This window comes from Myxocyprinus asiaticus, chromosome 27 (genome assembly GCF_019703515.2).
Source record: "Myxocyprinus asiaticus isolate MX2 ecotype Aquarium Trade chromosome 27, UBuf_Myxa_2, whole genome shotgun sequence".
Lineage (NCBI taxonomy): Eukaryota > Metazoa > Chordata > Actinopteri > Cypriniformes > Catostomidae > Myxocyprinus > Myxocyprinus asiaticus.
The window spans coordinates 13527757-13550307 of record NC_059370.1 but is presented as its reverse complement, the minus strand read 5'-3'; the positions used below and the strand labels follow the sequence as shown (position 1 = coordinate 13550307).

The 22551-nt window shown below is 44.1% G+C and overlaps 1 protein-coding gene across 4 annotated transcripts in view; it reads right to left on the bottom strand.

Annotated features, from left to right (window-relative positions):
• LOC127418324 (A disintegrin and metalloproteinase with thrombospondin motifs 2-like) overlaps positions 1–22551 on the bottom strand; it is a 305982-nt gene that overhangs the window by 57949 nt on the left and 225482 nt on the right. For all 4 annotated transcript variants that reach the window (XM_051658877.1, XM_051658878.1, XM_051658880.1 and 1 more), the window contains exon 5: positions 10627–10710. In XM_051658877.1, coding sequence (XP_051514837.1) covers positions 10627–10710 — 84 coding nt within the window. The remainder of the gene's footprint in view (positions 1–10626; positions 10711–22551) is intronic.

Below are 22551 nucleotides of genomic sequence, written 5' to 3'. Positions count from 1 at the left end.
GAACCAGCTGGCTGGTGTTTTTACAGACATTTTCAACCTTTCCCTCTCTTTGTCTGTAGTCCCCACATGCTTTAAAACATCCACCATTGTGCCTGTTCCAAAGCAATCAAAAATCACTTGCTTAAATGACTGGCGTCCTGTTGCTCTGACCCCCATCATCAGCAAATAATTTGAGAGACTAATCAGAGATTACATCTGCTCTGTGCTGCCTCTCTCTCTTGACCCATTGCAGTTTGCTTACCGCAACAACCGCTCCACTGATGATGCCATTGCATCTACACTACACACTGCTCTCTCCCACCTGGAAAAAAGAACACTTATGTGAGAATGTTGTTTGTAGACTACAGCTCAGCATTCAACACCATAGTGCCCTCCAAGCTTGATGAGAAACTCCGGGCTCTGGGCTTAAACAGCTCACTGTGCAGTTGGATCCTGGACTTCCTGTCAAGCAGACGCCAGGTGGTTAGAATAGGCAGCAACATCTCCTCATCACTGACCCTCAACACTGGAGCCCCACAGGGCTGCGTTCTCAGCCCACTCTTGTATTCCTTGTACACACATGACTGTGTGGCAACACATAGCTCCAATGCCATCATTAAGTTTGCTGATGACACGACGGTTGTAGATCTGATCACTGACAATGATGAAACAGCCTACAGAGAGAAGATGCACACTCTGACACACTGGTGTCAGAAGCACAACCTCTCCCTCAACATCAGTAAGACAAAGGAGCTTGTGGTGGACTTCAGAAGAAAAGACAGAGAACACAGTCCCATCATCATCAATGGAGCACCAGTGGAGAGAGTCAGCAGCTTCAAGTTCCTGGGTGTCCACATCACTGAGGAACTCACATGGTCCATCCACACTGAAGTAGTTGTGAAGAAAGCTCATCAGCGCCTCTTCTTCCTGAGACGGCTGAGGAAGTTTGGAATGAACCACCACATCCTCACACAGTTCTACACCTGCACTGTAGGTTGTGGGCTGTGTTATTGCCCTACCAGGCAGAGATGCAGCCAGTCAGGAGCATCCTGACTGGCTGCATCTCCGCCTGGTACGGCAATAGCACCGCCCACAACCACAAAGCACTGCAAAGGGTGGTGCGAACTGCCAGACACATCATCGGAGGTGAGCTTCCCTCCCTCCAGGAAATATATACAAGGCGGTGTGTGAAAAAAGCTCGGAGGATCATCAGAGACTCCAGCCACCCGAGCCATGGGCTGTTCTCACTGCTACCATCAGGCAGGCGGTATCGCAGCATCAGGACCCGCACCAGCCGACTCCATGACAGCTTCTTCCCCCAAGCAATCAGACTTTTGAACTCTTGATCTCCCACGATCAAAATACATCAGCACTGCACTTTATTACCCTTACTCTTATATCTCACACCGGACTGTCATAAATTATATTATTATTATATATATTCTCTCTTAACAACTACTATCAACCGACAGCCTGAATGTCAATACAGTACAATACAACCTACTGTAAATTCTATATATATTATATATACTTTTTTATTTTTATTGAATAATGTGTATCTATATTGTGCGTATTGTATACTGTACAGTATATGTTATTATTTGTATATTGTGTTGTGTGTAATTATGTGTATATTAGACTTTAAATTGTGTTAATTTGATGTTATTGTAGATTGGTATATGTCTCATCACTGTCACGACTGCTATGTTGATCGGAACTGCACCCAAGAATTTCACACACCATTGCACTTGTGTATATGGCTGTGTGACAATAAATGTGATTTGATTTGAAAAAAAAAAATAAAGCGCAAAGTGTCTGGCTTGACAGCTCTCTTTTCAACTCCTCCCCAGACTGCAATCTGCAAATCAATATGCAGTTCAAGTCGAACACACCTATTTACTTATTTGTAGCAAGTTGTTGCTCATGTTGTTGTTCCACATAATTTTGTTGTTTACAAAAAGTTGTAAAAGTACATCAAAAATCATGCAAATGCCAATGCAAATGCATTTTTAGGATATGAGCAATCAAACATAGCGGCCCCGTTTTTTTGGGGCCACCCTGTATAAGTAGTTTGAGAGTGTACTCAAGAATGAGAGAGTCACTCGCAGTGCGTCATGGAAGTGGGCAGTCGCTGCGGAGCTTTTTTGCTGTGATTCTCTGATTGGTGGATTTTTCTCTGCCGGATCATGGGTAGTGGAGCTATTCAACACAAATTCCGCTTTTAAATGCAATTAATTAAAAATTATGTTGAAATAACATGAACTGATGGCTTAAACCGAAGAATATGCTATCGATTCACAACCTCAGAGCTTACAATAGGTCTGTCTTTAAGGGTTTATAAATTATCATTAATAATCAATTCTTCTATGGAAAAAAATGTATTAATTCTGTGATTTTTACTTCCGGAACCAGACTGTTGTGCTTGATTAACGTTATGCTATTACTGTCCACGGAAAGCAGGCGATAAACGTAATTTTTTTCAAGAAGAGATGTGTAGAGCTGAGGAGGGCGGGGCCGGGCTGGAATGAGACACACCCGGTCCCCAATCAGCCTGATGGGGCGCGCGAGGGATAAAGGCGGCCGGGGACGACAGTTCGAGAGAGACAGAATTGCAGGCAGCTGTGCTGTGTTTTTAGTTTTGTGTTTTTGGTTGGGTTTTTGGTTAATAAATTATTATTTAAGTTGTCAAGCCGGTTCTCGCCTCCTCCTTTCCTCTAAACCCCCTTACACTGGTGCCGAAACCCGGGAAGGAGGAGGGATTCCCGTCGCAGAGTCCTCGACACTGCCGTCCACCCAGGGGAGCGCCGCTGCCGTCCGACGAGGGACGGAGTAGCCCGACTACCCGGACGCGGGGAACGGCCGCCGTCCGCGAGGCGAGTGGGGACGGGACTCCCCGACCGCCTGGAGCGAGGGAGCCGCTGCTGGGGGCTGAGGAGTGCCCTGCCGTCCCCCGGGAACGTGGAGGGGTCGAGAGAAGACCGCCGTCCGCGGGGGGGGAGGAGGAAAGCGACTCCCCGACCGGCTGGAGTGGTAGGGCCGCTGCCAGGGGCGGAGGAGAGTCCCCACGGGACGCCGGGAACACGGAGGGGCGTTCTGTCCGCTGGGGGTCGGAGGTCTGACTCCGGTCCGCCCGGGGAGGAGCGGCTGCAGTCCGCCTGAGAGGGTGGAGTAGTGATCGAGGACCATGCGACAGCGCATCAGAGAACCGGTGAGTTTCTTTTTCTCTCTCTCCTCTCTCTCTCTCTCTGCCGCTCCGTGTTGGCCTTTCCCTCGCCATTTTGTGTTTTGTTTTTTTTTTCCCTCCTGTCTCCTCCCAGGTCGAGGAAGGCGGGGAGGACCCGCCGGCAGTCGGGGCATAAGGCACGCCCCCCCCACCCGGAGAGGAAGGGTGGGGGAGGATGTACGTCATGCCGGGGGCTCCCCGGCCTGAGGCAATGCCGGGAGGAGTGTAGAGCTGAGGAGGGCGGGGCCGGGCTGGAATGAGACACACCCGGTCCCCAATCAGCCTGATGGGGTGCGCGAGGGATAAAGGCGGCCGGGGACGACAGTTTGAGAGAGAGAGAATTGCAGGCAGCTGTGCTGTGTTTTTAGTTGTGTGTTTTTGGTTGGGTTTTTGGTTAATAAATTATTATTTAAGTTGTCAAGCCGGTTCTCGCCTCCTCCTTTCCTCTAAACCCCCTTACAAGATGTTTGTGTAAATTTTATATTGATCATGGCACCAATAATTCAATCAAATGATTATTGAATGATGGAGAAGAGTGTTATAACTGGAATATATCCAGACATACTGTGTAGTCAAGCACACTTTCAGGATTTTACAGAGCCGGTTCAGGTGCCTGGATCGCAGTGGTGAAGTGATGCTGCACAATCCAAGTAAAGTATAGATTGCCCCACAACCTGGCACTCACAACTGACCCGCAAGATGGGAACTGTTCCATTCAAACTGCATTTAGTAAAACTCTTTGGGAGTTTTTAAGCTTTAACCTGATTTGCACATTTTTTTAGTTAATTGGGTGCTAAAACAACACAGACAGTGCGTGCAAATAAACAACGCTATCAGCGGGTGTGATTTTCACACTGTTTTCACACATGCACAAGTATGCACATTAGTTGATCCAGGGTGTACAGTATCTTTCTTTCTCTCTTTCAGTACTAGGAGAAGGGAAGAGTGAAACAGATGTGCAGAAGAGGCTGTGATGCTGGACCCTTGTTGGAGGTGTGCGGGGTCACTCAGTTGATTAGTGTGTGCCGCTGCTGGCAGCGACGGTTGCCACAGTAATTGGGAATGATGGACAACCTGCTGGCAAGATGGGCGAGGCTGCATGCTGATTGGGGCTGGGGCAGCAAGGAAAAAGAGTGGGTGTGGAAGAACCAGGTGTTTGTGTAAAAGCAAGAAAAAGAGAGGGAGGGAGAGGTGGAGAGTAAAGGAAACAAACGGAGAGGTATATCTATGGCTTAGTCTTAAAGAATGTGCTATTGAAATTGAAAAGTGAGTGATGTACAGCAGTGGTTCTCAGCTGGTGGGTCCTGACCCAAAAACAGGTTGCAATTGTGTTCTGATAGAGATGTGGAAAGCAGGTGAAAAACATTTTTAAATGCAAATAATAAAATGTGACTAACCATATAATCAAACATAGTTAGGACAAAATAGGATGTGAAAACATTTCTCATATTTTTTGTTGCTGATGTCAAAGGCCATTAATCCAAGCAACCTCTGCAATATTTTGGCCTAAATTAATCACTTGGTAGAAGCTAGCCTAAATAAACAGATGCCAGGTAAAGGTTTCCACATGGAACTGGAAGTGTACATGAGGTGATGTTGAGACAGAAGCACATTCTCCTAAGAACTAGGAAAACTTTGTGATCTCTAAACAAACTGAAATGTAAAAACTCCAATCTCGGATCTCACTCAAATCCTACAATCCCCATTCATGAAAGAGTAAATTCTGAGTAATTTGCGCATAAAATGGACTTTCATGAAAACTTTCCTCCGGATTCACAAACGCTTCATACCCCCCAGATTTGTTGGTTAAACCTGTGTATGTTAATAAATTCCAAACATCTGTAAAAACGGTGCATGTGCACATTAATTCACAATTATCATAATCACAATTAACGAAGGCATAAACACACTAGTAAATGCTTTTAACATCTACGGAACAGTAATGAAATAGATTTTATGAATGAAGTGCATTCACATCATAACATTTTGATTTAGCAAACACAATAGCGTCTAAAAAAAAGAAAGGAACTGTATAGTACATGTGGTTTTATGAATCGAGAAGCTCATGAGGTCAAGATTTTTTTTTTTTGTCTGATGAAGAGCATGTAGCTCTAAACGTCACATTTGCTTATTCTGTGATGAGCTCATTAAATTTATTTGTAAGCAAGTGTGCCGACTTTGTTTTGAGTTTTTATGGATATACATTTTTTGGTCGTGCACCTGGATTCAAACACTGTTTGGATGTGCATGCTTTTTACCGTGATTCAAGAAAAATGTTTTGACATGAAGCTTTAGTGTAAAAAGGTTTCAGTTCATGATGGTAGTAGGATGTCCACCACCTTATCTGGTTCAGTTGAGTGCATCGCCAGCATCATTGTTGAAACTTCTCGGGTAAATTATTATGGCAACAGTGATATACTTCCCTTGCAACAGGAAAATTCTTTAGAGAAATGAATAGAATGCCTGAAAAAGGTCTTTGACAAACACTGTAAGCTATTAATAAGGATTTAAGAGCTAAATGACAGTGTGCAGGGCTTTGTTTTCCTGTCTTATTGTGTACTACCTGCTGCGACATGCGTTTATTTATAGGTTTAACAGCATTAAAATAGACCATGCACTATGAACTGAACGCGATTTATCGATGACGACACTGAATTATGAAACCTAAATTATAGAGCTCATTTAAAATGAAACCAGTCACGTTAGAGTGCATTAATTTATTCTTGAAAATCAAACAAAAACGACATCTTTCCAAAACATTTTCGCCCCATGTCAAGCACTTATGCTGGAAGAATCATATAAAATGTATGAAGCAGAGTTGAGAAAAAACTTTAAAGAAATAAATGCGAAATAAACTTTTTCAATTACAGTAAGTATGGTTTAAAAAGAAAACAACAAACCACTTTTTTAGTAATTTATGTTTTTTATTTTTTGTTTTACTCATTTAATTATTAGTTATTTTTTATTACTTATTTCAATTCACTTCGATTAAATTGTAGCCATGGCAGTTTGTCTGAGAGAACAAAACTTTCGGATGTCTTACGCATGATTGAGCAGGCTTTGTTTGCAACAACTAATATTTTGAAAATACAAAACCTTTCATGAATCCGAGAATTTACGAAAGAACGACTTTACGAACGATTTACACAAAATTTTATTCTGTTTGTGTTTCATGAATGAGGCCCAATGTGCCTTTATTTAACAAGAAGTAAAGATACATAAACTCATAAAGTATGTCAGAAAGACAGTGAATTACTTTTATGCCAGTACATCCACACTCTAACCATTTCAGTAGTTCATATGTTAATGTATCTTTTGTTGAAGCAGTAAATGTATTTGGCTTGCTGTCCGTATACTGGAGGGCTCGGAGCTCGAGACTCGACTCGAGTCCTGATTACCCCCCCCCCACCCCCCGGACTTATTTAGATAATGAATCTAAAGGATAGGTGGAGATGGGGTGGAGGTGGGATGTCAGGAGAGTTGTTACAGGAAGCAGGTAAGCAGCGGCTTATATACTCCTGCTCGTGGGCTGTGATTTGTCAGATTAAAATTAACATGCTCCTCCTGAACCTCTGTTAATTAACTCAATTTCAGTAGTTCATATGTTAATGTAATCTTGTGTTGAAGCAGTAAACGTATTTGGCTTTCTGTCCGTATACTGGAGGTCTCAGAGCTCGAGACTCGACTCGAGTCCTGATTACCCCCAAAAAGGCATTAAGATGAAAGAACAGTAAACTGAATTTCGTAAATTGGCTTGGCAGATGATTCTGAATTGTTCTTCCCCCAAAATCTGTATGGAGGGAGTGCTTTAAGCATTTGTTTGAAGGTGCGTTCTTGTACGATGGCTGGTCGAGAGGGCTACGCTGTGATTCGAACGAGAGACCACCACCCATCATAGAAGTGGGTGGGCTCATGGTATGCGAACAGGGAAGGTGAAAATGAGAGTTGGCTCGTGCTGCGTTCGAAAGGGAGGGCTCACACTGCTATTCAAATGGGAGACTGCTCTACAGAGAGAGAGCGCTCATGACATTCGAACGGGTAAGTCCAGCAAGCAGTTGAACGGGGAAGGTAAGAATGAGAGTTGGCTCGCACTGCGTTCGAAAGGGAGAGCTCACACTGCGTTTCAAATGGGAGACTGCTCTATAGAGAGAAAGCGCTCACGACATTCAAATGGGTAATCCCAGCAAGCAGTCAAATGGGGAGAATGAGAACGAGAGTTGGCTCACGCTGTGTTCGAAAGGGAGGGCTCACACTGCGATTTGAACGAGAGACTGTTCTATTGGGAGAGCGAGCTCACGGCATTCTAGCAGGTATGCCCAGCAAGCAATCGAACAGGGAAAGTGAGCACTAGTTGGTCGTGCTGTGTTCGAAAGGGAGGGCTCACACTGCGATTCGAACGGGAGACTGCTCTATTGAGAGAGAGAGAGCACAAGGCATTCGAATGGGTAAGCCCAGCAAGCAATCGAACAGGGAAAATGTCAGGAGAGTTGTAACAGGTAGCAGGTAAGCAGCGGCTTATATACTCCTGCTCGTGGGCTGTGATTTGTCAAATTAAAATTAACATGCTCCTCCCGAACTTCTGTTAATTAACTCCATATAGTGTTTGAGTTATGATAGCCATGAATCGTCTTGTGTTTGTGTTAATTTGTTAGTAGATACCAATTCCAAAGTAATTAATTAAATAGTACTAAGATACTTTTTCCAACAAGCAATGCAAGAAAACCCTAATTAGCTTTTTGTGTCACATTGTGTTACCCATGCAAATACACCATACAATCCACCATGTAACAAATTTATCTGACGTAATAAAACACGTTCTCATAAACTGTCCTCTCTTTCAAGAAGCGCTTTTCAATATCTCCCATTTATTTGAGTGAATTGGTTCATTCAGATGGTTAATTTCAATTAATCACTTCCAAAAAGATTCAGAGAGTCCCTACAAAGCATTTTACGTTTTCAAATAAGTTACATAAATGAGGGTGTTTAGTAGCTTTCTTACTCTTTACTCTTTGGAATACTTGATTTTTACTGGTCGCATCATCCAGCGGTCTGATATTTTTGAATACTCGCCACACATTCAGGAATATCAACAACTTATAGTGTAGCTAACTAATTATTTAAAGGTTAGCTTTCAGCTTGGGAAGTTACAGTTTGCAAAGTCGCTTCCCAAAAACTGATTTGGAAAAGCTAGCTTTATCTTAAAAGGTATCATTCTATCTCAGTTTGTTTATTGTTTAATCAACTTAGCATATTTAGTAAATGCTGTCATGATTCTGAAGAATGCACTTACTCGTACATTCTAAAAGCCGACACATTCTTTTAGTGTACTAATATGAATCAAGTCAAACAACATTTTAATCCACAGTGAGAGGCAGATGAAGCGTAACCAGCAAAATATAGAGAACAGAAAGGATAGAACATAAGAGCACAGGGACACAGAGATCAAGAGAGAACTGACAGAGAGGTAAACAGAAAGAGTGAGAGTGTGAGAGAGAAAGACAGAGAGAGTGAGAGAGAGAGAGAGAGAGGGAGAGGGAGAGACCTGTGTGCCAACAGCCTTATGAGCGGATGTGGGACAGTTTGCATTTTAAGAACTTAATCCTGGAAAGACAAGGCCAGAGGGACGATCACCACAAATCAGCACAGGATATGCCATCTGCCTGACCCGCCGCAGACCTCTGTCTCTTTCTTACTCACCTGAAACCGCATGTAATCACCATGTACCACACGCACTATCCATCACAGAGGAAAATCAAAATTTTTCATAATGGCTTGGGGTGGTAAAGTGTCTCAGTAAGAAGAGCTAAATTTGAGGGCACCATAGCGTGGTGAGCTATTCAACCCACTGGGTGAACTGACATTTGTGGTAATGGTAAGCTCCAAGATAGAGAGGTGATGGACTGTCATGTTTAAGTGGCTTAAAAATATCTTCCTTAAGGGTCACACATCTGGATATCTGGGAGACAAGATCCTTCCCTGCTGAACCATCAATAGCGACTGAGTATGTGGTTTGTGTGTCAACTTCTCTATTCATTTTTAATTATTTATTATCCCAGACATCAAATTGTTTCGATGTTACTCGAAGTAAATTTTTTTGCTCAGCAGTTACACTTTCGAAGCTCTGTTATGTTTCAATTAAAGGTGAAGTGTGAACTTTCTGGGCCACTACAAGCATCAAACGGAATAAAAAAATAATAAAACGAAATAGATAGTACCACCTCTGGTTGTGTCGTTCAGTACTGTATGTTTACATGCGCAGTTATAATCAAGGTACAGCGGGTTATTGCATAGTTGAGCTACAGTCTTCATCTGTCTGTCCAAGTATACGACATAATGCCTAATTGAATTTTTGAGGTTGGACATTGCCTCAGAGCAATCAGACTAAAGCATTTACATGACATTTTAAAGACATATTATTGTATATATAGATATAGATAGATAGATATGCATATTTGATTTCTGTGATTCATACATTTTTAAGTGTGACTTAAGTGTCAGAAAGTGCCCAAATGCAGTACTTTTGTGGCCACAGTTTTTGTGGCAATTATAGGCTGGTCCTAGATCAGTTATTGGGGCTATAAGGTCCAATACATATAAAAGTGGCTACCTGATCTGAAATCAGCTTCTCCACTGATCTCCACAGGCAGAGAGGCATTTTATGGAACTGTGTTTATGAATGAGGCAAGGTCATCATTGATTATTTATCTTGTATGCTGGATTCTACTTCCCAGAATACTTTGCTCGATCCCATCAGGGAATTGGTGGTGTGCATATGTTGGGGTGGGGGGTATTTAGAAGGCAATTGCATAACATCAGCCCTCTATGTGCTTTGGTGTTGAACTGTGAAGGCATGCGACTTTGAAAAGACTCCCCTGGGAACGCAATGCTTTTAGATCCCGTTTGTTCAGTCCGGTGGAATAACAGGCCCTAGGCTATTGCGAGCACAAGCACAAGGGGGTGGGAAAAGATGTGAACTTTCATCACTTTTCAATCAAACTTTCACTATACAGAACGGCAAGGGTGCTAAATAGATAAAGACAGTGAGTGCTTAGAGGGATAATTTGGGAATTTTTGTGAAAGGGATTTTTTTTTTTTAGGTTACATCAGTCAAAATTAAACAGTATGTACCCCATATGTATAAAATAATGCTCACAAAAGCATGAAATCGGTCACAGATGAAACACCATTTAATTAGCAAATGTTAAAGGTGAAGTATATAATTTGTGTGCCACTATCGGCACCAAATGCAACTGCAAAAATATACGTTTCCAAAAAGGTTTACCAAATGCTCCCTCAGTCTGCCATTGGATGGACAAATAGATACTTCTGGCCCAAACTTACACCATTGGCTGTGCCAAAAGTTAATGCATGGCATCATTAGTTGCATGATTCAAACACACAGACAAACACATCCTATTTCTTACTTTTTTGGCATCCACCAAAACAATCCGAACTAGCACCACATTAATTCGTGCCCCGAGAGATTGGTCATGATAGATCTCGTTCACCTGTGAAGAAAGAAAAGCAGCATTAGATCCAACATTAAGAGCTTAATAGTGAGACAGGCTTTATTGCTATAACAATTCACAACTGCAAGCATGAGTAAAAGGCTCATTATAGAATACACTCTACAAAGTATCAAGGGAAATTATGCTTGGGTCCTTGAAACTCAAGTCAAACTAAAGCACTTCTAGGATCTGTTTCAAAACATAGTGAGCTGCCTCGCTACCTCCTCCTGCTTACATAGGCACTTGTTTTTTATGGCAGCATCCTAACTGAAAAGGAACCTCATAAGAGACAGATGTGGAATGTTCTACATAGGCAGCAACTCCTCCCGTGCAGGGTGTGTTTATGTTTACATAGTTCCCTATCTGTCACTCACTCGACGTTGTGTCGATGTAGTGACACTAGGGGTCACTCTTGGGAGTCCGAGACACCTCTGGTCTTTGATAAAAGGCTAATTAAAATTGGCGAGTGGTATTTGCATGCCACTCCCCCGGACATACGGGTATAAAAGGAGCTGGTATGCAACCACTCATTCAGATTTTCTCTTCGGAGCCAAACAGTCATGCTCATTGAGCTGAATTACTACTGTTTATTCACCTCTGCTGGATCTGACGGCGCATTTCAGCGGCATCTCCCTCCTCTGCACTGGTGCACTGCAGAGAACGCCCCTGGGCGCTTCGGCAGAAAAAAGAGAGTATATTTTCTGAAAGAGTTTATTTCTCTAAAAGAGCGGCACACACGGAACATATTTTTAAAGACGCGTCTTTTTAAAGATGCCTTTCTGAATGTGTGTTATTCCTAGTTGCGGTCGTTATCTCTCAACTTCGGATGGTCAAGATCGCTGTCTTTCATGTCTGGGCGCGACCCACACGGAGGCAGCGTTCGTGGATGCTTCATGTTCTCACTGTGAGAACCCCAGCGGCTCCCCGCCTCGGTCCTTCTACCTACAGGTTTGAGGCCAGCGCGGCTAGCACTGGGGGCGATTTGGGGGCCCCAATGGGATCGCCTCCGCCGGGTATCCCCCCGCGGACCTTCCATTCTCCAGCACGCTCGTCTGCCCCAGTTGGGCTTCCGGATGAGTCCGCCGGCTCGTCTCACGGCGAGTCTGGCCTCTTGTTCGGAGCCCGTGAAAATTATGAGCTCTCGAGCGCAGCATCGGAGAGCGGGCTTGTCCAGTTGGACGCAGAAGCCTCAGTTGGGCTCCCCCCCTCGGGGATGATTGCCTAGACACAGGCTGATGCAGAGATGATGGACATGCTTTCCCAGGCGGCCGTGAGCGTCGGGTTAGAGTGGAACCCTCCACTCTCCCCTGAACCCTCGCGGTGATTTGTTCCTGGGCTCGCGGCGCCGCTCAAAGCAGCCATGCCCCGCTCCAGTGCCTTTCTTCCCGGAAGTGCACGAGGAGCTGACGGAATCACGGGGGGCACCTTTTACTGCCCGGCCCCGATTCCTTAGTTCCCCTACCCTCACTACCCTTGATGGCGGGGCGGCCAGGGGCTATACGGCGATTCCCCCGGTGGATAAGGCGCACACGGTGCACCTATGCCCGCAGAACGCTGACACCTGGCGCGGACGCCCAAAGCTTCCGTCCAAGCCCTGTAGGTTCACGTCGTCTCTGACGGCTAAAGCCTACAGCACTGCTGGACAAGCCGCCTCTGCCCTGCACGCCATGGCTCTCCTGCAGGTCCACCAAGCCAAGGCGCTAAAAGAACTGCACGAGGGTAGTTCTGCCCCAGATCTGATGCAGGAACTGCGCTCGGCGACCGACCTCGTTCTCCGAGCGACGAAGGTCACGGCGCAGTCTCTCGGGCGGAAGATGGCCACATTAGTGGTCCAGGAGTGCCACCTTTGGCTCAACCTGGTTGAGATGGGTGAGGCCAACAAGACACGGTTCCTTGCTGCCCCATTTCCCAGGCTGGCCTATTCGGCGACACCGTCGAGGACTTTGCCCAGCAGTTCTCGGTGGTGAAGCAGCAGATGGAGGCTATCCGGCATATCCTACCCCGGCACGGCTCAAGATCCCGCACCCCGTCTGCTCATCGCCAAGGGCGTCCCCCTGCGGTGACTGCAAGGAGTGGTCACAAGGAGCCAGGTAAGTGCTTCGATGTCCCTAGACTCAGCACGGCCACGATGTGGTGTGGCACCTCGAGCTCTGCCCCGCCACAAGGTCCCACATGCCGGTATGTCCGACAACGTTGTCCCCTTGGTCCCCCTTGTGCGGAACTTGGATGCGTGGCTTGCGCTTTCCAATCCGTTACGATGGCTGGTCCGGACCATCCGACTTGGCTACATGATTCAATTCGCCAGGTGCCCGCCCAGGTTCAGCGGTATCCACTTCACCTTGGTGAAGGACAAAAACGCTGCTACCTTGTGTGCGGAGATCGCTACCCTCCTACGGAAGGGCGTGATAGAACCTGTCCCTCTGGCTGAGCTGAAGAAGGGGTTTTACAGCCCCTACTTCATCATACCAAAAAAGGCGGTGGGTTGCGGCCCATCTTGGACCTGCGAGTACTGAACCGGGCTTTACACAGAGTCCCGTTCAAGATGCTGATGCAAAAACGCACTCTGGCGAGCGTCCAGCATCAAGATTGGTTTGCGGCGGTAGACCTGAAGGACACGTACTTCCACATCTCTATCATTCCTCGACACAGACCCTGCGGTTTGCATTCGAGGGTCAGTTGTATCAGTACAAGGTCCTCCCTTTCGGCCTGTCCCTGTCTCGTCGCGTCTTCACAAAGGTTGCAGAGGCAGCCCTTGCCCCGTTAAGGGAGGTGGGCATTGGCATTCTCACCTATCTCGACGACCGGCTAATCTTAGCTCACTCTTGGGACGTGTTGTGCGCACACAGGGACTTGGTGCTCTCACACCTCAGCCGACTAGGGCTTCGGGTCAACTGGGAAAAGAGCAAGCTCCTCCCAGTTCAGAGCATCTCTTTCCTCAGTTTGAAGTTGGACTCGTTCTCTTTGACAACGCGCCTCATGAATGAGTGTGCCCAGTTGGTGCTGGCCTGTTTGAAGGCGTTCAAACAGAAAACAGCAGTTCCACTGAAACTTTTTCAGAGGCTCCTGGGGCATATGGCATCCTCAGCGGTAGCCACCACGCTCGGGTTGATGCATATTAGACCACTTCAGCACTGGCTTCAGACTCGAGTCCCGAGATGGGTATGGCGCCGCGGGACATATGGCGTGGTCATCACGCCGGTCTGTCACCGTCTTTTCAGCCCTTGGGCCGAACTCTCGTTTCTACAGGCACGTGTTCCCCTAGAACTGGTCTCCAGGCGCGTCATGGTCATGACAGACACTCCAAAATGGGCTGGGGTGCTGTTTGCAATGGGCACGAAGCCACCGGCCTGTGGACGGGCCCATGACTGCATTGGCACATCAACTGCCTTGAGTTGTTGGCAATTCTGCTCGCCCTGCGGAGGTTTCGGCCGTTGATCCAGGGCAAGCATGTGTTAGTTCGGACAGACAACACGGCAACGGTAGCATATGTCAACCACCAAGGCGGTCTGCGCTCTCGTTGTATGTCACAACTCGCCCGCCTCTCCTACTCTGGAGTCAGCAGCACTTCAAGTTGCTGCGAGCCACTCACATCCCGGGCAACCTCAACACTACAGCGGACGTGCTGTCACAGCATGTTACCCTCAGGGGAGAGTGGAGACTCCACCCTCAGGTGGTCCAGCTGATTTGGAGTCGATTCGGACAGGCACAGGTGGACCTGTTCGCCTCCCAAGAATCCTCCCACTGCCCGCTCTGGTACGCCCTGACCGAGGCCCCCCTCGGCATAGATGTACTGGCACACAGCTGGCCCCCTGGCCCCCTGGCCTGAGCAAATATGCATTTCCCCCAGTGAGCCTACTTGCACAGACTTCCCCTGAGGAATTCCCCTGAGGAAGGACCTTCTTTCTCAGGGACGGGGCACCATCTAGCACCCATGACCAGACCTCTGGAATCTCCATGTCTGGCCCCTGGACAGGACATGGAAGACCTAAGCGGTCTACCACCCACGGTGGTAGACACGATCACTCAGGCTAGGGCCCCCTCTACGAGGTGCCTGTATGCCTTTAAGTGGCATCTGTTCGCTAAGTGGTGTTCCTCCCGACGGGAAGTCTCCAGAGATGTGCAGTCGGATCAGTGCTTTCCTTCCTGCAGGAGAGGTTGGAAGGGTGGCTGTCCCCACCTTGAAGGTGTATGTAGCCGCCATAGCAGCACACCACGACGCAGTCGATGGTAAGTCCTTAGGGAAGCACGACCTGATCATCAGGTTCCTGAGAGGCGCCAGGAGGCTGAATCCCTCCAGACCGTGCCTCGTTCCCTCATGGGACCTCTCTGTAGTTCTTCAGGGTCTACAGAAAGCCCCCTATGAGCCTTTGCAGTCAGCTGAGCTTAAGGCACTCTCCTTGAAGACTGCCCTCCTGACTGTGCTCACTTCCATCAAGAGGGTAGGAGGCCTGCAAGCGTTCTCTGTCAGCGAAGCGTGCCTGGAGTTCAGTCCGGGCTACTCTCACATGATCCTGAGACACCGACTGGGCTATGTGCCCAAGGTTCCCACGACCCCTTTTAGGGATCAGGTGGTGAACCTGAGAGCGCTGCCCCAGGAGGAGGCAGACCCAGCCCTGTCATTGCTGTGTCCGTTGCACGCTTTAAGCATCTATTTTGATCGCCCGGAGAGCTTTAGGATCTCTGAGCAACTCTTTGTCTGCTTTGGTGCACAGCGGAAAGGAAGCGCTGTCTCCAAGCAGAGGATCGCCCACTGGCTCATTGACGCCATAGCTATGGCATATCACGCCCAGGACATGCCGCCCCCGGTAGGGCTACGAGCCCATTCTACCAGGGGTGTAGCGGCCTCCTGGGCCCTGGCCAGGGGTGCCTCTCTAACAGACATTTGCATAGCAGCAGGCTGGTCAACACCCAACACCTTTGCAAGGTTCTACACCCTCTGGGTGGAACCGGTTTCGTCCCAGGTAGTGGCACGCAATACAAGTGGATAAGCCTGGGATAGCTGGCCGGGTGTATCAGTTGCACATAGTGCCTTCCACCTCTTTTGAGCTGAAGACGTGCACCATTAATTCTCAGTAGTGTTCACAAACAATGTTCCCTGGTTGACTTCCTCCAAGCCCTGTGGCAGTCGAGTCTCCGGCCCAGTACACGTGCTAACTAAGAGCCCTGTTCTGGGGTAGTTGCTGCGCATGCGGCGGTTCCCTGTAAGGCAAACCCCATGCGATGTATATCTTCCACTAATTCGTTTCCCTGTTGGCAAACTGCATCTTCCTTTGGCAGAGCCCCTCTGCCCCAGTCTCCATGTTTGTAGTAACTCCTCCCCCGTTGGGTAGGATCTACCTTGAGACTCTCCACATGGTCGGCAAGACCATGTGACCTGGTGGCCCAGTCGGATAATCCCCCTTCTTTTTTAGGGAGTGGGAAAAAAAGAAAGGGAAAAGAGGCCACGACTGGGTTAGCCTGTCTCTATCTTTTGGGTAGTCGACTTTTCCCCAAAGGACCGTTCGACACTCATAACTATGTTGGGGGAGGTTATGTGTCAACCTGGTGTGCTGGCTACGAGGCACACAGTGGTCTGCCCGTCACACACCGCCAGTTCACGTAACACAGTTCAGAGTGAGTGACAGATAGGGAACGTCCTGGTTACTTGCGTAACCTCCGTTCCCTGATGGAGGGAACGAGACATTGTGTCTCTCCTGCCACAACGCTGAACTACCTGCTGAAATGGCCGGACCTTGTCTCGGCTCCTCAGCATAAAACCTGAATGAGTGGTTGCATATCAGCTCCTTTTATACCCATAACCAGGACATTTTTTTTAGTCAGAGTTTTAGTCTTTTGATGAAAATGTTCCTTAAATTTAGTCAATATATTGTTTTGTCTTATACATTAATTTTAGCCAGTTTTACTTGGACTAAAATGTCACATAATTTAAGTTGACAAAAATAACATATTATAGTTGATGATAATGTGCAAAATGAGAAAAACATGTGTCAAACTGTAACTGATCAAACTTCAATCAAATATGGAAAATGTCTGACTTTTTTAATCATTTAATTTAAACACATCAAACATATAAAAGATACGTACAAAACACAACTGTCCTTGTTGTAAAATTCAAGATCCTTAAATAATAACGTAAAATGAATAGACTACAATATGAACTACTATTTATTTTATTAGCTAGTGAATTTTCCATGCTTTAGAGGCATTAATTTTCTGTGTTTTAGCCAGTTTGCAATATGTCATGCATTCTGATTGGCGCTTAACTTAGTTCAAGTTCACTTGTACATTAGCTTCATTGTCTGTGCAAATCTTAGTTGTAATATTACATATACGTTGTGTATCGTGTTATAAATAGGATGCGTTTGAATGAGGTTATTAAACCATTTGTAATGCGGTTCATTTAGCTAGTGTTCAACTTTTTCTGTTCACACAATTCAAGTGGGGAAATCCCCAACATAATGGATTATTGGGTTACATTTATCCATTTTTCAAGAGGGGCCATTTTTTTGGAAGTTTTAAAGGCATAAATGTGAAGCTAATAATTTTATAAAAGCTATAAAAACTTGTGCATTATTTGAGCTGTATAGTTGTTTAAAGGAAATTGAAAATAAAATTTTCCTTGATATTTAGACATATAAGAGGTAACTGTACTATAAAAATATACTGTTAGTTTCAGAACTCAAAACGTCCTCCCCAATCTAAAAAGAGCATTTATAGTTCCAACCTGTTTGAAACGTCTCATTTGAAAACTGTATGTTCATGACGTCTCGAGACATTGCTCAGTTGTTTTTACACACCCCACAACATGTCATTACACCCTTGGCCCCGCCCACTGGCATTCAGTTTGCATCGTAAACAGAGAGGGAGAGAGACAGGCCTAGTTTGACCTACTATTTCTGAACATAAAAGAAGACCCATCTGGACTATTTAGATTTTTTTTTTTTTTGTATTTATTTTTCTTAATTTTTATATTTTTTTGCATATAGCATGCATTAGACAGATGTTTTTGACCATTGTCATGTTTATCGCAATGCTTTTAAAAGATGCGTTGTCAAGTTACAATTCAGAAACGGAGATGCCAATCAGTTTCATTCAGCTGCTCTGGTTGCTGTTCTTGTGCCCATCTGTGCTATTTTTAATTTTTGGTGTATGTAAAAAGGCACTAGCTGGACATCTTCGACCGTTTGGATCTGTTTCTGGAGATTTGCGCCTCAGTAGACCAATGTATGTGAGTCTTGTTCATTGTGCTATGGCCTGGGGCAGTTAAAATCACTTGGACTTGACTGCAAAATTGTAAGTAAAAAGTTTCATTCATGAATATTTCATATGTCATGACTGTTTGATAGTTAAGGTGCCGATATGCTTGAATGAACAGTTTAATATATTTGGATGCAATGTGTTGAATGTACATTGTGTGTAAACCCTGAAATTTAGTTTTACAATGTTGTGGAGAGCTTGTTTATTCTCTTCAGATTGAGTTTAAAATATGGCTGAATTTGAGGGGCTGCACAATGTTAGCCAATGAGAACAGTGGGCATTTACATTGACGTTTAAAGGAGATGCTGTGGCCAAAACTGAGCGTTTCAGTCAGAGGGACAGAAACAGGGTGGTAAATGATCATTTATTATTAAACTATGACAGTTTTGGTGTTTACTGACATTATCAATGGGCCTCAGTGAAGATAATAAAATTATAAAAAATAGCATTTCATGACCCCTTTAAATCATCATTTTTACGAGTAGTAAGCAATTTTATCACAATTAAATTGTTTTAACATATTTATTGTTTACATCTTGTGACTAAACTTTTGAAACAGTGAATATTTTAACATTTACAGACTGGCTCCATTCACTTCCATTGTAAGTGCCTCACTGTAACCCAGATATATATATATATATATATATATATATATATATATATATATATATATATATATATATTATATACATTTTTGTGGTAATCAATATTTTGCAGTTTTTTCCAGTCCAATCACAATTGTGTTGTTTGAACCAGTACACGCATTCCATCTCAATTTAACACGATTCCACAAAAATTGAAATTATTCCCTGATTGGTAGATCTTTCTCTTTAAGATCAGGGGTAGTGCAGTTTTTTTTCACCAGGAATTCAGTTATTATACACATATTTTTAAAAATGAAGTATAAATAACACTGACTGATAGCATCAACAGAAACATATATCATCGATTAACAACCTCTGAGCTCATAGTAGGTCTGTCTTGAAAGGTTTATAAGCTATAGTTAAAAATCAATTTCGCTATGGATTTTGTATTTCTGGAACCTTACTGTTGCACCCTATTGGTCCCCACAATAAAAGCAAAACTTGTTACACACCCACAAAAACAAGCTGTATAAATCAAAATCTGGATAGGACCCCATAATGTGCGAGAGAGCCCTTTTCATTTCCCATGATTCTGCAGTGTGACTTCTCACCCTTCACCCCGGCCATATTAATTTATTCAGTTTGCTGAAGGATGGGCCTAATGCACTATGGGAAACGCAGTTCCCAGACAGAGAGGGAGACAGAGGCAGACAAATTGGAACAGAAGTTCAGACATGGTGTTCTCTACCACTCTGGAAGCCTGCTAATGAGACACTGAGGTGAATACACAGCCAACAATAATGAGATTTCGGATGGACAAACTGCGGATAGGGGGAAAGAAAATAAGAGATGCAAACAGAAAAGAAGGAAAGGGGTTTAAAAAGGGGTGGTTAGGAAGAAGGGAGAAGAGGTACAAAAGGTAAATAAAAGGGTGAGATTATACAACACGCTTTTGGAAGCTGATGAGTTGCTTTATAAACTCACCTGCCATTTTGACATGTTCGATTCACTGGTTGCCTAGCAACCGGCAAACTTCAGAGTGGGGTGGGGCACAGTGTGGTTGTAGCCTGTATCTCTTTCCATCTCTATCTTGCTTTCTCTCTCTCTTTGTATTCCTGGCATTCCCTCTCTATCTTACTGTCAAAATATTCACGTTTTGTTTGCTGTTGGCTCATCTTATGTTTCTCTGCATGTGTTGTTATGTTTCTGCCAAGGGCATTACAGCCATTATCTAAAACTGACAGTACTGACCATGGATTCTGATTGGTCAAAGCATTTCAGTTGTGCTATAATCCACAATAGAACACAACACAAATCCCATTTATTTGTTCCAAAGGGGAGTAGATTTTTAACGATAACTTAAAAACCTATAAAGACAGACCTACTGTAATCACTGAGGTTGTTAATCCATGGTATACAGTATGCATCTGCTAAAGCCATAACTCCACACTATTTCAGCATGATGTTTTTAATTTTTTATATGTAAAATAGTGGAATTTTAAAGTGAAGAAAGGGCGCAAAATTAGCTGTGCAATGACCACCTACTCCAGGGGTGGGGAACCTTTTTCCTATTAAGGGCCATTCGAGTATTTACAAAAATATTTGCGGGCTATACAATTGCTTGCATTTTCTGATTGTGGGTTGAAATGAATGTAGGTATTCCATTACATGCTCATGCTAAAGGTCTTTCTATTATACAATATTTTGTGTTATTTAAAATTGTTCAATCGTTTTTTTTTTTTTTTTTTTTTTTGGACTGTTAATGGAATCAAGCAATTTTTTTGCTTTTCAAATTATTTCTCGAATGGCCTTGCAGACATGGCCTCGTGGGGCCTTATACGGCCCTGAGGCTGGATGTTCCCCACCCCTGACCTCCTCCCATGATGCAATTGAGTGTGTCTCCCTACACTCTGAAACTAATTACAGTTGAGTGCATAAGTTTGCATCCCCCTTGCAGAATCTGCTAGATGTTTATCATTTATCATTATTTATCCCTATCGTTTATCATTAAAAAAAAGACAAAAAGGATCATAAAAAATATTAGACCAAAAAGCTAAAAAAGCTAAATGCAGTGCAAGCAATGCAACAGAACTAAAGTGTCATGAGACACATCTTTAAAAGTTGTTCTTTTTAACTTGACATGCCAACTAAAATATGTGGCACTCCTGCATGAGATGCTAAAAAAAAAAAACAGTGAGACGCGGTACGATGGAAAGTCATGAAAAACATTCTGTTCACATATAAAAAATAAAAATAAAAATGGAACCAGTTAAGAACCGGTACTTGGTTGCCAATCCTTCTAATTACTATTCATGAGCTAGGCTGATAAGGTTTATAATGTCCCTCACTCTTTTCAAATCGTTCATATGTCCCTGGTTTCTGCATACCTCTAGTTTCTCGCAGTTTTGAAACTTTTCAAAGCCTTTTTTTAATTTTTATTTATTCCCCTCAGTTTTAAATCAGTGTGTGTGTCTACAGCTGACAAAAGCATTTTTTAGCAACTGGTATATAGGCACTTTCCATCCTGTTCCACAACATTTATTTAGAAATTCTAAAGAGAGGAGCTCTAAGACTTGGTTGCCTTAGTAACTGTGTTAATACAGATGACTGGTAAATTATTAGATGACTTCCAGGAGACCATGACTCCAGTGTTGCGAACGTTAATGATCGTTAAACTGAGGCACGACTTTTATACCAACACACACTGTGCGACACCTCAGGACTCTGCATTAGGAGAAACAGTGCATGATGGGATATGAATACTGTCTTGTTTCTAGGCTTCATTTCAAAGTTAGAAAAAAAGCGAACGCAGGTTTCTCTCACATAAAGGTATGTACGGTAATACATTAAAGGAATGGTTATTGAAGCAAAGTTGCTTGTATTTTCTAATATTAAAGGGATAGTTGACCTAAAACTGAAAATTCTGTCATCATGTACTCACCCTCATGTTGCTCCATCCTGTACCCTTCTTTCGTGGAACACAAAATTAGATTTTTGAAGAATATCCTGGACAATCTTTTCCATATAATGAAAGTGAATGGGAACTGGAGCTGTCAAATTCCAACATCACAAAAAAGCACCATTAAAGTGGTCCACATGACTAATGTGTTTTATTCTTCTAGTCCTCTGAAGCCATATGATAACTCTGTGTAAGGAACAGACCAAATTTTATGTCTGCTTTGTTCTGTTCGATTCATGAACAAATCAATCAGACCAGTTTTACGAACTGTTGTGTTAAAAGACACAAAAGAACAACTCATTCACCCATCAGACATCCCTACTTCTCTCTTGAACGCACAAAAGGAGAGTTAGGGTGGATGCCATTTAGAATTAAGGTAATCATTTTGGCACTTGTCAGCCCCCTCCCATTTCACCTTTTGTGCTCCAGGGAAAAACAAAGCATGTATGGAATGACATGGGAATTAGTAAATAATGACAAAAAATTTTGTTTTAGGTGAACTATTGTTTTAATTTGAGTCATATTTTCAGCAACACCAACAGTGTTTTTTCTCTACCTCTGACAGAATAACAATCCTATAGCCCACCACCTCCCCACGCCTTGTCTCTATGTTAATGACTTTGAAAGTGTAGGTCTCATTAGTACTGCCCTGCTTGCTGGCCTTGGAGCACTGGGTTTCATCAGCCTACATGTAACTAATGGAGACCTAGAGGTCGGCAAGTCAGACAATCATTAATGTCCCATTAATAATGCAGCAGGGGCTAACATTGTGGCTTCACTGCTTTAGAGGAAGCAGGAGAGAGTGAAGAAAATAGCAGAGGGTGCATTTAAGATAGGGTTAGAAGAGAGAAAAAAATCAGGTATTGAGAATAGAGGGTTTTTGTTTGAGTGTGGTCATAGACTGGGGCAGAATGAGGAGGGAAGACAGGGCAATTGTATTTTTTACATTTTCCTTTATGACTCACAAACTATTCCAAATCTACTGCCATCTTTTGGTGATTGTAACAGTGGTTGAAAGTAACTGTAATATTGATATGATAT